A 17,709-nucleotide genomic window follows, 5' to 3' on the forward strand; every position below is an offset into this window, starting at 1 on the left:
CCGGGGGCCCTCGCCAGCTCGACCCTAAAAACGCCCTCCCTCGCTAGCATCGGCACACCGGGGCACTTTCGACGGGGTTTTGGTTTAAAGTTGGGAAGAAAACAACGAAAAAACCCACATTCGATAAGCCTGGAAATAAGGCTAAGTCCCATGGAAGCCCCTCGCCCTCCCCGGTTGGAGGGGATTCCCTGGCCCGGCTCGACCCGGACGGGGTTTTCGCTCCGGGACACGTCGGGAATTGGAAAGGATTCCCGAATCCCCACAAAAATCATTTCTCCCGCATCGCCGTCCCCATTTTGCCGCTTAATCGCCGCAGTTTGAGGCTAGAAAAAAGTGGAAATGGCTCCCCGTTTTGTCTGAGTGCCACACTGCTCTGCCAAGGGGCTGGGAGAGGAGGGGGTGTCCCTTCCCGAGGGTCCTGTTCGGTTTGGGGGCATCCCCAGCACCGGGCGCGGTCACTAGAGGAGACCTCCAAGGAAGAAAATTTATCCGAGAAGCCACGGATGCCTCAGCAGCGCCAGCTTGGATTTACACCTGGATTTACACCTGGATTTACACCTAAATTTACAATTCGGAATGCTTTTAAGGACTAGTTTGCTTAGTGAGGAATGGCCGGGGCATCATTCGCCGTGTCCCAGCTCTGCTCCAGCTCAGCCCCACTGATTCTCTCGGTACCCAGGTCCTCGGGGCTGAATCCCAGCCAACCAAATAGCATCCCTCCGGGAAAGTATTCTAGCTATCCATCCCTGAGCAGGGATATAAATACCCGGAGATATTTGGAAGATCTCTGTGGGAAGCGATTGTGTCTAAGTGGTAGCGCTCGGAGCTTATTATCGCTGGAACCGATTTGTATTGCAGGGACTGGGTCCTGCCAGAAAACTCCTAAAAAATCCTGCGCTGAAGAAGGCTGTAAATTCCTGTGCTGTAATATTTCATCGAAGGACGTCATGGAAAATGTGGGTTGGGGGGGGGGGGGGGAGAGAGGCAGTCTCGGGACGGGCGGTGGTGGGGGGGAAGGGAGACAAAGGGGGGAGAAATGTAAGATTTTCCTTTTTCTTTTTACATTTTTTTTTTTCTTCCCCCCCCCCCCCCCCCTTTTTCTGACCAAAGCCTGAACTTCTGCCTGAGACGCGGAGGCTGAGCGCCAGCCCGCACGTCCCCGCAGCCACTCTGCTCCGCACCCGCTCCCGGGTTCAGCTTGTTTTTTCCCCCCTAAAATCTCTCCCAGATTCCGCTCGGTCCCAGATTCCGGACTCTGCCCACACGGTACCCCGAGGATGAGAGGGGCCGGTCTGCGGGTGTCACCGGGAAAGGGCCCGCGATCGGACACACACATACACATACACACACACACACACACGCGTGGGGCAAATCGCTGCCGTATGATGGACCCGAAAAACCTCTTGGCGGGGAGAGGAGAGGGTTGTGCGTGTGCCTCCCCCTAAATACAACTTCTCCCTCGGCCCGTTCACACACAGGACACCCCCCAACTCCGGCGCCTCTCTCCCCATTCTTGACCCCCTCGCTTGAACACACCCCTCCTCGGCCTTAAATAAACATTTAGGGATCAATTTGCGGCGGATTTGGGGCCAGCGGCCACGGGGATGGCCGCGGCCGAAAAAAAAAACCCCAACCCAACAAACCAAAACCCCATAAAAACAATAAAAAAATAACCCAAACAAACCCCAAACTAAATCCCCACAGCAAAAATATATATATATATATATATATATATATATATATATATATATATATATATATAAAAGCGGAGGGAAAAGGTCTGGTGCTGGGGGGAAAAGAGAGGGGGGGGTGTCCTGCGGGTGGTGTTAATGCAAAGCAGGGGCAGCGGGGAGGGGGACATGAGGCGGTCACTCCCCTCGCCCTGGGTGGTCCGGGCTCGCAGGAACACCCCGGCCCCTCTCGGAGCAGCACCCAGCCCGCCTATAACAATACCACCTATATACATTTCCATACTCGGATTACACCCGGCCTGGTTGCAAAGTTGACTTCACTTAAGCAATTAGCTAGTAAAAATACCTTCGGCGCAGGAAAAGGAAGAAAGCTCGGATTTGTCTATTTTTACACAAAACACTGCCGAGTTTCGGGGAGTTGGGCGGGGGGAGTGGGGGAGCGGGGAGGGGGGAAGGGGAGCGGGTTTGGGAAGGAGCCGGTTGGGAAGCGCAGCGGGGCCGGGGGTGGTCGCGGGGAATATGCGGGGCCGGGCAGGCAAAACGGGCTCCAAAAAGTGCCGGGATTAGCAGGGATAATTGTTCTAGATGGTCTTTTTTTTTCCTTCTTCCCCCCTTCCCCTCCTTCCTGCATGTCGTCCCCCGCCGGGGGCTGGGGGCGGACCTGATTAACCCACCCAAACCACCAGCAAAATCAGTCCCGTTCATCCGCGGGCGCCAACCCGCATCTTCCACCCAGAAACAGTCCCGTCCTCTCCCCTCCAAAAACCCATCCGAGGCCCATCTTCTCGGATCGGGAAGTGCTTCTGGGACCTACGAGAAGGTTTTGTAAGCAATAAAGTGTCACCACCAACCCTTCTCCCGGCGTCTTTCGCTCTCCTCCATCCCTCCAAAGCCGGCCCCGCACACCAGCATCCTTCTCGTACATCAGACACGGCTTTTCCTCCCCTAAATTCTCCCTTCCCTAATTCACGGGCTCGGTTTAAAACCCTCCAACGTTCCTGCTATTCCCACGGCGAGGCCTGTAAAACCCGGGGTGACATATTTCCATTGTAACGTTTGCTGGCTATAATAAATACATCTGGAAACAAACCTTCAACCACCAAAAAGATCCTGCCGGGGGGTGGGGGGGGGGGGGAGTGGGGGGGTGGGTGGAGTGGGGGAAAGGCACTTCTGCAGGAACTGAATTTCTTTGAAGGCGAATGGTTTGATTTTTAGAGAGGATGGGGGTGTTTTTGCCCGGAGATACTTTCTTTCCTCGTGGAAACTCTGCCGGTGGCGACGGTTTTGACCGTGGTTTTCACACGAGTTCTTTGTGTGGTGTTTCGAGCTCCATCCCCCCGAGTGTTTTGGGGACAGGTAGGGGACATTCAAGGCGCAGAGAGATGTAAAACAAAGACAAACACCCGTTTCGCACCCAGCCCCGCCCCTCTCCCGCTCCGGGGGATGGGGGGGACACTCGATGGGGAACAAAGCTCAGGGTCAACGATGCGCTCCCCCGAAAATAATGATTTTAAAAATCCAGCGAGGAGCGGGGAGGGTGTGTGTATTCTGTCAGCTATAAGCACCCGGAGAAGGTAATATCTTCCCGAAAAAAAAGCGATTTTGGGGATGATTTCCCCTTCTCCCTGAGCAGCCGCTCTGCTCCGCGCTCCGCGCTCCGCTCCGCGCCCGGCGGACCCGGACGGGAGGGAACAGCGGTCGCCGCCTCTCCGGGCAGCCGGAGCAGCCCCATCTCCTCCTCCTCTTCAAAGGAAAAGCTCCAGAAATAACTGCTCCCTCCCTCCTCCACCTCCTCCCCAGGTACCTGCCTGGCCTGGGATTTGCCCAGGGCTCCCCCTTGCCTCTCCCCGTCCCCAAATTTTCTCCCCTTGTCCCGTGAACAGGAGGGCCGGTGCTTTCTGCAAGAGGAATTATTTTGCGGAGAGGGGGCAGAAGATGGGAAGGGGGAAGCGGGGCGGGGGGGGGGGGGGGGGGGGGGGGGAGGGGGAGGGAAGCCCCTGATGTCAAATCCCTCTTGGTTGTATCACAGATGTGACAGGCGCCCCGGAGGCTGCTCACAACTGCTCGCGAATAACGCGGAGGGGCTTTGGGAACCCGATCGGTATCTGTCTTTCTTTTAAAAGGTATTAAATTATCATTAAAAACTTTAAAAGCGAATCTCGAAGACGGGGTGTGCCCTCTCTCTCTGCAGAGGGTGCAGTAGGGACGGACCCACAGCATTGCCCTGCGGCCTGCAACGGGGGGGGGGGGGGGACGAGTTTTGTCATCTTTTTTTAAAAAGTATTATTCTTCCCTCCCCCCCCCAACTTCTTCACTCTCTTCCTTTCCCTAATCTTGAAAGCGAGCAGGCAGCAACAGCCAGCACATCTGCTCTGCTGCCAGCCAGCATCCCTAAGGAGCCCAGGCTCCAGCAGCCGTGTCACCCACCCTCCCAACCCCCCAACCCCCACTCCGGAGCGCAGGTTTCCACGCGCGGTCCATAAGAAGGTGACAAAGGCTTAAAGAGACTTACCTCGAAGAGCGAGTGACAGCTCTCCTGATGGGGAGATTCACAAAAGCGTGTTTTGTGTGGGTTTGGTGGGGGTTTTTTGGGGTAGGGAAAGAGAAAAGGGGGTCTCTGCCCCCCCCCCCCCAACTTCCTATTCTCCTCCCTGCCACCCCCACTCCCCTTGCCACCCCTTGCGTGTACCCGTGGCATCTGCCGGAGCTGAACATCAGGCTCCTGGCATTCAACAGTAAACCTTCAGCACAGATTTATATACCCCCGCAACAAAACAAAACAAAAAAAAACAACCCCCCTAAACTTAAAAAAAACAACCCACCCTCATCCCTAAGGCAGCCACGGAGCAGGAGAGGGGTCCGAAGCCCGTTCCCATCCCCGGACCGGCGGCGGAGGCAGAAAAGGGCATTTCGAGAGGCAGCAAGAGTTTTCGCCGATTTCTTTTTATTAAAGCACCCCCGAGCCCGTGTTTACATTGCGCAGTATAAACATCCTGCCCGGGCCCGCCGAGCTTAAAAGAGCGCACGAAGAGGGGGTTTAAAGTGGGTGAAGCTCCGCGCTGTGCGGAGGCCGCGCCGTCGCTCAGCGCCTTCGCAACCCTGCGCCGCCCGCGGAAGCTCCGCGTTGCCCGCAGGCCCGAACTGCCGCGCCCCGGCCCCTTCCACAGCCCGCGTGGGGCCCTTCCTACTCTCCCCCGTGATTTTCAGCACAGCCAGCGGGGGAGGGAGGGAGCGGGACGGGGGTGTGTGTGCGGGGGAGGGGGGGGAGGTCGGGACGCCCCACGCAGCGCCGCGGTCACGCGTGGCACACACATACATACACCCCCCACACACACTCAGCATCCCAAATACACACCACACACACCCCCTCCCCCCGCGGTGGGCAGGGATGCGTCGCGCAGCCCCCGTGTCGGTCAGGGCGGCGTGGAAAGGGCTCTTTAAAAGCTGCCCAGCAGCTGGGAGCGGGGAGCGGAGGGGGGCCGGGACAGGACGGCGGAGGGGGCCGCCCGGGAGGGCGTGGGGGAGCGGGTCGGGGCGGGGATCTCCTCTCCGCTCTTACGTCTGTCAAGGAGCGGCAGACGCCGCTGCAAGAGATAAAGTAAAAGGCGAGCGGCGGGACCGGGGGCAGACTCGACAGCCACCGCGATGGGAAGCAGCTCCCCGCAGCACCGGCAGCGCCAACCCAGCTAGAGCCGGCGGCAGCGGCGGCGGGGAAGGCGGCGGGGGGGGGACGGCGGCGGCGGCGGCCCCAGGAGCCCGGCCCGCCGAGGGGCAGCGGGGCAGGCGGCGGCCGCCGGCTTCTCTTTCGCAGCAGCCGAGCTGAGATCGCTTCCACCCGCCCCCCCAACCCGCCTCCCTGCGCCCCCCCCCCCCCCCCCCCCGACCCTCCGCCTCTCGCTCGCCTGCTGCAACCGGGCTCGGATTTAGGGATAAAGTGGGAGGAGGAGGCAAAAGGGGGGGGTGAGGGGTGTCGTCGCTTCCATTTGTTTATCCACGGAGGGTTGAAGTCTCCCGGTGGAAAGAAACCCCGCCGGGGGGCCGGGAGGAGGCCGAGGGTGGGGGGGGTGAGTGGCGGCGAGCCCCCAGCAGCGTGGCCTTTTGGGGGGGCGCGTGGGGGAGGGTGGCGGAGGAGGGCCGGGGCTGGCCGCCGCGGACCTGGCCGTAGATGACTGCAGAAGCGCAGCAGGCTCTGTCCTCTCAGCCCCCTCCTCCTCCGGTGCAGAGCAGCTACGGCCCCATGTCCTCCGTGGCCGAGAAACAGCCGCAGAGCTCGGCCATGGACGCCGCCTCCGCGGCTCCCGGCGGGGCGACCGGCAGCGCTCCGGGCAGCGGCGGCGCCCCGGGCAGCGGAGGTCCCAAGGCGAAGAAAACTAACGCGGGGATCCGGCGGCCGGAGAAGCCGCCTTATTCCTACATCGCCCTCATCGTCATGGCCATCCAGAGCTCGCCCTCCAAACGCCTGACCCTCAGCGAGATCTACCAGTTCTTACAGAGCCGCTTTCCCTTCTTCCGAGGCTCCTACCAGGGCTGGAAAAACTCGGTGCGCCACAACCTCTCGCTCAACGAGTGCTTCATCAAGCTGCCCAAAGGGCTGGGACGCCCGGGCAAGGGCCATTACTGGACCATCGACCCGGCCAGCGAGTTCATGTTCGAGGAGGGCTCGTTTCGCCGCCGACCCCGCGGTTTCAGGAGGAAATGCCAAGCGCTGAAGCCCATGTACAGCATGATGAACGGGCTCAGCTTCAACCATCTCCCCGAGAGCTACGGCTTCCAGGGCTCAGCCGGCGGGCTCTCCTGCCCCCCCAACAGCCTCTCCCTCGAAGGGGGCTTGGGGATGATGAACGGGCATTTGTCCAGCAACGTGGAGGGGATGGGCCTGGCGGGACACTCCGTGCCCCACCTGCCCGCCAACGGCGGGCACTCCTACATGGGCAGCTGTACCGGCTCCTCGGCGGGGGACTACCCGCACCACGAGAGCTCCGTGCCCGCCTCCCCGCTGCTCGCCGGCGGCGGCGTGATGGAGCCCCACTCGGTTTACTCCAGTTCGGCCTCGGCGTGGGCTCCGTCCGCCTCGGCGGCCTTAAACACCGGCGCGTCCTACATCAAGCAGCAGCCCCTCTCGCCCTGCAACCCCGCGGCCAACCCGCTCTCCTCCAGCCTCTCCACGCACTCCCTCGACCAGCCCTACCTGCACCAGAACAGCCACAACACCGCCGAGCTGCAAGGTAAGGCGCGGACACGCGTGGGAAAGACCCCAGACCGCCGCCGCGGGGGTCGGCCGGGGGCTGCGGGCGGGGAGGGTGCGCTCCGCGGCCACGCGTGGATCTCCGCCGAGCCGCCCCGCTTAGCGGATTGATTTAACGCACCCCGGCTCCCCCCTCTCCTCGCCCTCCTTCCCGGGGGGGGGAATCGAGCAGCCGTCGGGGCTCGCCCCGATGGGGGACCCGCTTTCCGCCGCTGCGGGGCTGGGAGCTCCGCTCCCCCGGGAGGCTGCTCTGCCGCCGGGGCTGCCCCGGGCCTAGGACCAGTGGGCTACGGCAGGCGGGGAACTGCGGGAAGGCGAGGTCGGGGATGGGCCCGAGGGGTCTCTCACCTTCACGGGGACCTGGATGAAGGGATTAAAACAAAAAGGGAGGGAAGGAGGGATATTTCCCCACCGGAGTGTCCACTGTCCCCTCCCGTCCCCGGGCCCCCGCCATCTCGGGGTTGTGTTTTCCAGGCCCATCGCCGCCCTCCGCCCTTGCGGAAGTCGGTGGCCCGGGTCCCCCGCAGTCCCGCAGCCCCGGGATGGAGCTGCCGGGGGTGGATTTGCCCCCCGGCTCCTGGGGACGGTGGGGGAAGGTGTTGGATCGGCCGGGAGGAGGCCTAAGACGGGACGAGGCCGGCGCTGAGCTTCGTCCTGCGGCCCAGGTTGACCTCGGGGAGGGGGGTTCCTCGGGGTACGGTTAGCCCTGGAGCCGTGGCCGGGTGAAGGGGCGGGTTTGGGGGGCTCCCTGCACATCACCCCCTGGCCTCCGTGGGAGCCAGAAGCGCCTGTCAGAAAGGGGCGCGAAACGGATCGTTTGCAGGTCAAAACCCACCAAGAGAGATGGGGGAAAAAAATCACCAGCCGGGTGGGTACGGAGCGGCCGAGCCCGGGCACAGCGCCGGCCGGGCCGGGACCTGCCTGCGGACACCCCCCTGCCCCCGGGTCGGGCCCGGCTCCGGCTGAGCGCACCGGATCCGCTGGAAAACCCGAGCGAAAATCCTTCCCGAGGAGCCACCGGGCCCGCCCGCGGCCTTAACCGAAATGCTTCGGGTTAACACCCGAATTGACGGCGCCGGAGCCGGGTCCCCGAGCGGATGCTCGTCCCCAGCGCACCCCAAATTTTCGGGGAGTTTTTTAAGTCCCGACTGGCGACAGAAAGGGCGGGAGCAGCCCCGCTCTTGGCGGCGTTTCGCCCTCGGCCTTTCCGCCCCGGTCTCTGCCGCCGGTCCCCAGTGAACGAATGGACCGAGCTTTCCCCGCTCCGCACCCCGCGGGTATTCCGCGCGGGCGGAGACGATGGGAAACAGCAGCCCGCACCTTCAAGGGGAAGAAACGGGGTAAAAAAAACCCCACCCTCCTAAACCTGAACCAAACCGAATCCCGTCTCTTCGAAGCGTCCTTGGGCCTCGCCGTGCCGGGGCCGCGGAACTTCCCTCCGCCGCACCTGTCCGCGCCCGCGGAGCCCAGGGCTTGCCCGTGTTATTTGTGTGCATGCAAAATTACACCCGATTTCGCGCGGATACCCAGGGGCTTACGGAGGGTTTGGGTTTTGTTGTGTTGGTTTGGGTTTTCCTACACCCCAGACGGCGGCATCCTCACCCCCCCCACCCCTCCTTCCCCCCCCCCCCCCCCCTCCCCAGCAGCGCTCGACCTCCTCCACTAAATATAATTCCGACGGCTGACAATCTTTCCCCTCCCCGTCCCGCAGGCATCCCGCGGTATCACTCCCAGTCTCCGAGCATGTGCGACAGAAAGGAATTCGTCTTCTCTTTCAACGCCATGGCCTCCTCCTCCATGCATTCAGCGGGCAGCGGCTCCTATTACCACCAACAAGTGACATACCAGGACATCAAGCCGTGCGTTATGTGATACGGGGCGGAAAAAACACCTCCTGGGGCCGGCAAAGGCCTGACCCGGGCACCGAGCATCCCCCCACACACACCTCGAGCTCCCCCCTACCAGGACCTTCTCGGTGGAAGGAGAGGCGGGGGCGGGGGGGGGGATGTCTCCGCAGACTGGCTTTGTTCAGGAGGTATAGACAGGCGCCCCGGGGAGCGGCGGGGGACCGGGACGTGCGGCCCCGGGGCCGAGCCTGCCCCGCAGCTGAGCATCGGCGGGACCCGGCCTCCAACGCGGGTCTTTAATCACAGACGGTCTCTGCCTTCTTCTGCTTCTTCGCTTGGGGTTGGGTTGAGAGGAAAGCAAAAGCGAATCCCCCCCCACACCCCCACCTCCTTCACCCACCCCGAACTCTCCCCCGACGGCGAGTTAAGGGTTTGAAAAATGAGGTTTCGAGGGTTTTTTTTAAAAAACAACAACAAAACAAACAAAAAAAAAATAAAGAAAGAGAAAGAAAACTTTAAACGCGACTAATTCCGCTTTGGAATGGGCAACGAGTGATGCCACCATCCCGGTTGGTGGGCGCCAGAGCCGGCTCGGGATGGGAGGCGGAGGAGTGGCGGGGAGGGGGGCAGCTGGAAAACACCCCCTCCCCAAAGCCGGCGCATCCCACCACGCTGCACCGCGGAGAGCTGCGGGCTCACCGCCGGCATCCCCCTGCCCCAGCCCCTTCGATCCCGTCACACCTCGAGCCCTTTTTTCCACGAAATAGATATATATTAATTTTTTTTTCCCCGGCAAAACACCCAGTGGGCAAAAAAAAAAATCTCTCAGAGGGATTTTCTATTTTTAATTTACCTATTAATATTTTTTTCTTTTGGCCTGCATAAAGACTGCAGGATCAGACCCTATGCAGAGACGATAAGGCACTTTGAAAAGAGACAGCCATGCTCATCCTGTTATTTATTTTACATTTCTTTTTTTGTTGTCGTTGCTAATAATGGAGACACGAGTAGTCTCAGTTGATCAGTATTAAATCGGTGAATCTCTGTTGGCAATATTTGCCATATAGATTTTTTTTTGTTGGGGTTTTTTTTTTTGTTGGGTTTTTTTTTTTTTAGTTAACCTTTGTAAATTTTAAACCGATCATGGTCTCTGTGTAAAGACAACCCCTCCCCATATGTTTTTATAGAAATATATATATAATGAAGGATTATTCCCCACCATCCCCTTCTCTATATTTTTTTTCCCCCTTCCCTGACTTTGTACAGTTTGTTGACACCTATTTTAATTCCTTCTGCACTGTATAAAATTGTAATTATGTGGGTTGGGTGGTTTTATTTTGGGTTTTGGTTGGGTTTTTGGTTTGGTTTTTTTTTTTTTTGCTCCCTGCCCTTTTGTGTACGTCTGATCCCTAAAGGAAAAGAAAAAAAAAAAAAAGAAGGAAAAAATAACCCTCCAACCGAAATAAAACATGTATGTTATTTGTACATGGGCTTCACGATTGTATGAGCAGCAAATAAACGAGCATGCGGTGTAACAGGCGTAGTTATATCTGAGGAGTCTGTGGCCTCCGCCGGGTTCCGCGGAGAGCTCCGCAGTGCGCGGAGAGGGCCGCGGAGCTCCCGGTCCGGTCGCTGCAAAGCTTCGTGTGTTTGATGCGATGATTTCGCATCTGGGTGCGGAGTCGGAAAGGTCTTTTTTTGGGGGGAGGGTGAGGGTGTTTGGCTGCAGCTTTGAGGGGTCCTGGGTGCTGTGTGTGTCCGTCCCTCCCCCCTTTCTCTCCTCAGAAAAAAAATACTTAGGATAACGAGGAGGGCAAAACCGGAGGCGAATTATTTTATTTTAATTTTTATATTTAAAATAAATTGATTATTAATTATCCCCCCCCGCCCCGAGAAGTGAAAGGCGGTGTTTGACAGCTCTTTGCCTTTGACTGGGAGACAAGGCTGCATCAGCAGCTCCTTTTCCTTCCTCCTCCATCCCAGGAGGGACAAAGGTATTTTTTTTTCGGGCCGTTCGAGCCGCGCATCCCCGCGGAGCCAGGCCGGGCCCAACCCCAGCCCTGCGGAACTTCCGCTGGCGACGGCTGAGGACCGCGTTAAAGCTTCCCACGGGTTTTTCCCCCGAGTGGAAAAAATATATATATACATTAAATAAAAAAATCAAGCAGATAAACTCCTGCGCATCACCAACCTGCGCTGGGCAGCGGTAAATCCGCGGTGCGTTGAGCGGAGCCACAAGCCCGGCTCATCTGAAAAACAGGTCTTTTTTCCTGCAAATTTGGGGTTTATTTGTTCAATTTAAGGATACTACCATACCCAGGAATTTTTCCTTTAATCCGCGGGCCGCTACGCCCGTATCAAGGCTCAAGATGCGCATATATGCGCGCACACACACACACACACAAATAGATGCGCGGGAGTTAATCTGCTTATTGGCGGCTCGTTTCTGTCTTTGCACAGGGAAATCAGGTTACTGCAAGCTAATTAGCCGCGCTGTGTGTAATCGGCTTAATTAAAAGCAAAGTTAGCTGGTAGCAAGGGGGAAAAAATCATCTCAAGGAATGGTTTTTAATTAAGACAGGTGGGAAAAGCTTCATCAAAGTTGGTGGAGGCTTTTCTCGCGGGGTGGGGTGTGTTGTTTGGGTTTTTTTTGTTGGGGAGGGGGTTGAGGGTTTTGGTGTTTGTATTTTTGTTGGTGGTTTGGGGGTTATTTTTTTGGTTTTGTGGGGGGTTTTTGGGTGTTTTTAAATTTTTTTAATTTTTTTTTTTTTGAGTAGGTCTGTTTAAGCTGGTGGCAATCAGCCTGCGGGATTTATTGGGGTCTGCCTGGGTTTAGGTCTTTACAGGTTGATCCTTCCCTTCATCGTTGTCTGCACCGCTCCCCATCCTTGCTGGAGGTGTGTTGCATCCTTTATATAAATATATATATATAAAGGATATATAAAGGAGATATATATATATATAAAGGATATATATAAAGGATGCAACACACCTCCATATATATGTATATATATGTGTGTGTTGCATCCTTTATAGATATATAAAGGATATATATATATATAAAGGAGATATATATATATAAAGGATGCAACACACCTCCATATATACATTTATATATGTATATACAAGCTGAAACCCGAGGTTTTTGCTCCCGAAGCACATATCTGTGCTAGGTGTGGCTGAGATAAAGGTCCAGGGTTGGGAGTTCAGTCTCTGCCAAGTGCTTCTTCCTTCCCTGAAACCTCGCTGTCACTCCTAAGGTTCATTTTCATCCTTGGGATGAATTTTGGGCTGGCTCCTTTGCGCTGCCTTCACAGCTTGGCCTCTGCCGGGCTGGGAAGAGGAGGCAGGCACCTTGCAAGCCTCGTGGCCGGCTTGAAGGGGAAAGTTTTGATATCTGGTCCCCCCCCAACAAAGGTTGACACGATTCATTTTCCTCCCTCCCGTCGGTTTCCAGACCTGGAAAAACAGAACTGCCGCATACCGTGGACGCCACATATTCCTCAAGCCAGTGAGCGCAGTCTAAACAGGCAGCTCTCCATCTCAGACACCTACACCAGGGAGGAGAGGATGAAGCCCTGAGGGTTCCCTACCCCCAGCCCTTCTTCTGCACAAGACAAACCCGCTTTTTCCCTGCGCATATTGTCCCAGGAGAGGCTAAAAACCTCCCCCTAGCCGCTATCACAAGCGGTCCCTTTGTACGTTTGCAGGGTCGGTTGGGCTCTGGTAGGAGGCGAGGAGAAATAAGCTTGCTCAGAATCGCTGTCGGAGCCCTGGAAGAGGAGATGAGACATAGGCTTGCTCAGAAATGTGGTATTTGCTCACGTAACGACCCAGACCTGCCCCGTGGTCAGCCTCTGTGGCTCAGTTATCAGCGATCTGCTCCCTGCTCCTTCCTCACCCACTTCCCAACCCGTAGGTGATACACCACCAGAGTTTTCTTTGGGTTTTTTGGGGTTTTTTTTTTGGCATTTCTGCTGTAGGAAAGGAGTTTCTCATTGCAGCTGCTCAATTTTAGGCCCGTGAGTTTTCTACAGGGCTGAAATTTTGGACGGCGATGAGAAACAGGACCTGGTGGCTGCAGCTGGATTTGGCAGAAGATGTGCCCCTGGCTCAGGGTACCAGAGGTCCTCAGGTGAGCTGCACCCGGGGAGCTGTGTGCTGCCATAGCAAGGATTTGGGTGGTGGGGTGTGTTGGCAGCCTCGATGCTTCCCTCTGCTCCATTCTGGGTGCAAGGAAGACGGTGAAGGGACCCCTCCTTGCAGGGCCACCATGGAGCTGGAGGAGCTCCGCATCTACTCGTGTCACCTGCATGTGGTGGGTTTGTGTCCCCAGGAGTGTTTGAGGGACACAGGGTCCCGTTTGGGGGCACAGCTGAAGGGAGCATCCCGCAGGGACCCTAGCGCAGGGACATGAGCTGTGGAACCTCCGCAAAGGGAGATGTAGGGCTGGGTCCTCCGTGGGACACACACACACAAACATCTCGGGGGGGAAGGGGGGGGGGCGTTGGGGTAACCTGTGGTCCTTATGGGGGTGCAGCATCTGGGCAGGGATGCCATCGAGGGGGAGAAGGGGGGATTGTTTGGAGGGATCCTTGCTGGGCCAGTCGTGGTGGGGGAGCCCCGTCGGTGGGGTGTGGGGGGGGGAGTGGGGGGGGGCTCCGTTCCCTTGGCGGCAGCGCCACCTCGTGTCGGCCACCGGCACCGCCCCCCCGCTCCCCGCCCGGCTACGGTTTTCACCGAATCGGCCTTAAAACCGGGCAGGTTCCGGCGGTTTCCGACCTTTTAGCCCCAGGATGGGAGTTACGGGTTTGCTTCCCTTTCCTTTTCTCTTTTTCTCTTTTTTATATATAGAAAAATATATAAAATATATATTTTATATATATAAATAAATATATAATTATATAAATAAATGTATTTCAAAGTATATATATAAATATATACAGATAAAAATATCTATCTATCTATCTATCTATCTATCTATCTATCTACCTATCTATCTATATAAATATATTTATTTTCCCCCTCTCCCCCCGGCATCCAGAGCTCTGAAAGTGAGCATCCCTTTATCACATTTATGGTATTTATCATTTCTATGTCAGCCTTAGATTGATGATTGAACACGTCAGATGAAACTTGCTTAGGGGACACTTCTGGATTGGGGCTGTTGTGTGCCCAGGTGGGACAGATGGGGACACCTGGGACAGCAGAAAGTAGCCCGTGAATACGGACACTCAGCACATGATGCTCTCTGTGGGGAGGAGGATAACCCAGACTCACAGAAAACCAAGTGGGAACAGACACCTTGAATTTTAAACAGGTATTTGGAAAGACAAGTTTGGAGCTTGGTACCAACTTTTCAGCAGGTAAGGCTCAGATCTATCAGGATAACTGGGTGGTGCTTGATTTCTCCCACAAAACCACGAAGTTTGGGACTTCTGTACCTCAGGGGATCTGAGCCAGAGTTCCCATCAGTCTTGAAAAGGGGACTTGGATGTCTGTGTCACCAAGATGCTTTTACAAGACCACACCTGAAGAGCTGTTTCCCTTTCCATGTGGATTTACAAGCACAACTGCTGCCCGACACCAACCTCTGCAGAGAAAGACGGTGGTGGGGTGCTCTGGTGGGCTTGGCATTTGTATGTCCCCTCCAAGAAATCAGGAGTCATCCTCTGGGACATAATATGTGACAAGGGAGATGAGTGTGTGCCTGGCTTAAAGAGCCCCCTGTGATGAGCAGGAGATGCCCTGAGTGCTAACAGCAGCTCCACAGCCCTGAGCTGATGTTATTCAAAGGAACAATTATCAGATTGGCTCGACAAGTGAGGAAAGGCACACACATCAGTTGGGCTTTTTAAACTTACTTTCACTGCCACTATTTATCTTGCCCAGTAAGGAACTAAAATCAGAATATTATTAAGGAAAGATGACAGAAGGAATAAACCTTATTGCTGTTGAGCTTCTGGGTTGGAGATCTATTTGCACAGGCTCTTTGAGGCCAGTTCCCATTATCACAACTTCTGCTGAATGTTTAAACTCCAGCCTTAAAATGAGCTTAATTTTATTTAACTTTCTTGTTTTCAAGGGAGATGCAAATCCTTTGGAAAAATTCACCAGGGTGGATTGGTGTGTAGTAAATGTGACTCTCCTCTTGGGTGCTCCTTGCAGGTCCTCTGAGAGATCCCAGGAAGCTTGCAGACCACTGGTAGGAGCATCAGAGTGAATGATGGTCCTTAGAGATCCAAACATCTCTGCTTAATTATGGAAAGAGATGTGGGGATACTTTACTTCAGTGGTTCTTACACCGGTGTAACAGACACGCCTGACCATAGGAGTTTCTTTATTTAAAGCAGCAGGAGTTGAAAGACCCAGAATGGTACAGAAAGTGCAGCTCTGTGGCTGGGCTCAGCTTCAGGCTAATTACTGAAAAAATAAGCAAACACACCTGGGAAAGCAGGATGACAGGGCCTGGAAAGTTTTGCAGGTTACAGGACCAAGAGTTCACTCAGAGCAGAACTTGCTACAGCAATTGTGTTCCTCTGTGGTGGGAAAGAAAAGCCACTGCAGAGCAGCTACCTGGGGAACCACCTCCTTCAGAGAGATGGAAATGCCACACTTGGGAGCCTGAGCAGTGCAGGTGCCTGGGAACGCTCTGGAAACACTATATCCCTCTGGAAAAACATAAGGATTACTCTTGTCTGAACAATTACTCCCTCAGAAATACCAAGGAGTGGCAGCAATGGATACACTAAAGCCTAGAAACATAGAAGCTTTTGCAGCATTTGGTGAATGTTTCCCTTCTCTCCCTGCCCTTTTTCCCCTCCCATCTGACAGTCCTGTATGTTTGCCTTGTTCCTTAGAAAGAATCACCCTGCTTTAGCTTCACGTGCTCCTGCGTGGGATGGGCAGACGCTTATGTGACCTGTTATGTCTCAGGAGGAGGCACATCTCAGGCAAAGCATCTGTTTTGCTATTGCATCTTGTGTCACTGGGCAAGAGAGCTGTGGTTTGTCCTGGGGCTGGAGAGGTTCATGCTGGGCTGCCTCAACTGGAAGGAGGACCCGCAGGTTCACATAGTTCCCAGCCACAGAGCCACCGTGATGCTGCAGCTCTCTGTTGGGAAGCACAAGATGCCTGGCTGGGACAGCAGGTACCTGTCACACAGACTAGTCCAAAGGATACCACACTGTGGGTTGGCTTTTTTTTTCCTTTTGAGAACTTTTGATGAGTTTCCAGCCTGTTCTCTCCAGTTGTTTTCCCAAGTGGAGTGTTTGCCCGTTGCATCTCGCCTATCAGGAGCCATCTCCCTCTTCCCCATTTTCCCATCTGTAAAACGTGGATGTTACTGGGGCCACTGTAAAGATTGACTAGATAGCTCCATATCCTGAACTCATTTCTCCCAGGGACTTCAGTGGGATGCCCAGCCCAGAACAATGGCAGGATACACGACCCTAAACAGTTCTGCAGTGCTTTGAAAGATGAAAAGCAGTGACTTTTCTACCTATGTCAGTGTAGGGGCAGGGAACCGTTTCATGATGTTTACAGCAGACATCAGGGACATTACACATGAAAACATGGGAAATGGGGCACTTTTCTTGTAGGGAGATAATATTTAATAGATGGCAACGAGGAAATAAAAGCATTCATACACAACAGCCTACCTCACAGAGGGGTATGTTTGCCTGAGTGACATGGCCACAGCCACAGATGTTTCCTCCAGAGCCAGAACTGCTGCATGGGGCTGTTCCTTCTGAGGAACCGGAATGAGAGAAATCCCTGCACACGCTTTTCCTCCCCCTCCTCACTCCTTACTCCAGTTGTAGAGAAATACGTACTCCCAGTGCTAGATTTTTCAATGGAAACATTCCCTTAAAAAACATTTGTCTCTCCCTTTGGAGTAGTAGAAGACAATGAAATAATAATAATAATAATAATAATAATAATAATAATAATAATAATAATAATAATAATAATAATAATAATAATAATAGAAGACTTGAAGACTGTAATTAACCATCCCTTTTCCAAGATATTTTTTTTGGTTTCAAAGATAATGGGCTAAAGCCTCTGTCCTTAAAGACTGTTTTCTGGGGGGTGGACCAGGCACTGATGCGCATGGAGATGTTGGAGGGCTGGATGAGGACCTGGCTGTGGGATGCAGGAGAGGGCTTTACGCTCATCCCACCCTGATGGTGAGAGGGTTTCCCCCCCCGACACACACCCCTTTTCTGTCCATGGAAACAAACGATCTCTGACTCTTGTCACTCAGAGAAGACTACACAGCAACATGGCTTGTTTATTTGCTGTTGTCTTGGGTGGATTGAAGCTGTGTGGCCTTGTCCTTGTTCCAGGAAATGCATGGCCATAGCTGTCTGAAGGAAAACCCTAATGATTGTATAGCTTTCAGTGCTGAGTGGCAGTTAGCCACCTCGCTTTTATTGTTAGCAGATTACATGTTGCCTCACTGCTCTGTGCCACACACCACGTCGTGACTAATACCATCCAACAAAAGAAAATCCCCTCCAAAGTCACCATGTTCTTGAGCCTAATGGATCTGGTAGAGGTTCCCTTCATCCAATGCTGTTTTCTCCCTGCTTCTCTCTCACAAGTGAGGAGAAGAAGGGCAGAATCACCCTGGGAAGCTCAAGTCCATGCTGTAACACCTAGGGTGGTCGCTGCCGGTTCCCACATCCTCCCAGCTGCCATGAGAAGTGGACCTGGGTTTGCTCACACCAACCAGTCTCCAGCATCCTTCCCCACTGAACCCTCCAAAAGGGAGGCGTGCAAATAACAACATCCTAACTTTGTTTGTGCCATGAAAGGAGCTGGAAAGAATGCACTGAACCACATGACAAGCGAGGACATCAGGCTGCGCAGAGAATAGAAAGGCCTCATTTTTAATTACTTCTGAACAAAGTTGGCTCAG

General features: G+C 54.9%; 1 protein-coding gene across 1 annotated transcript; it reads left to right on the forward strand.

Annotated features, from left to right (window-relative positions):
* Positions 1-5,856: 5,856 nt before the first annotated feature.
* FOXF1 (forkhead box F1) lies at positions 5,857-8,808 on the forward strand (the record flags this gene model as incomplete). The annotated part of the gene is made up of 2 exons (XM_084270296.1): positions 5,857-6,916; positions 8,648-8,808. 2 exons carry the CDS (start codon positions 5,857-5,859, stop codon positions 8,806-8,808), a joined length of 1,221 nt encoding a protein of 406 aa, XP_084126422.1.
* Between the last annotated feature and the right edge of the window lie 8,901 nt (positions 8,809-17,709).

Source organism: Gallinula chloropus, assembly GCF_964237585.1.
Source record: "Gallinula chloropus genome assembly, chromosome: 13".
Taxonomy (NCBI): Eukaryota; Metazoa; Chordata; class Aves; order Gruiformes; family Rallidae; genus Gallinula; species Gallinula chloropus.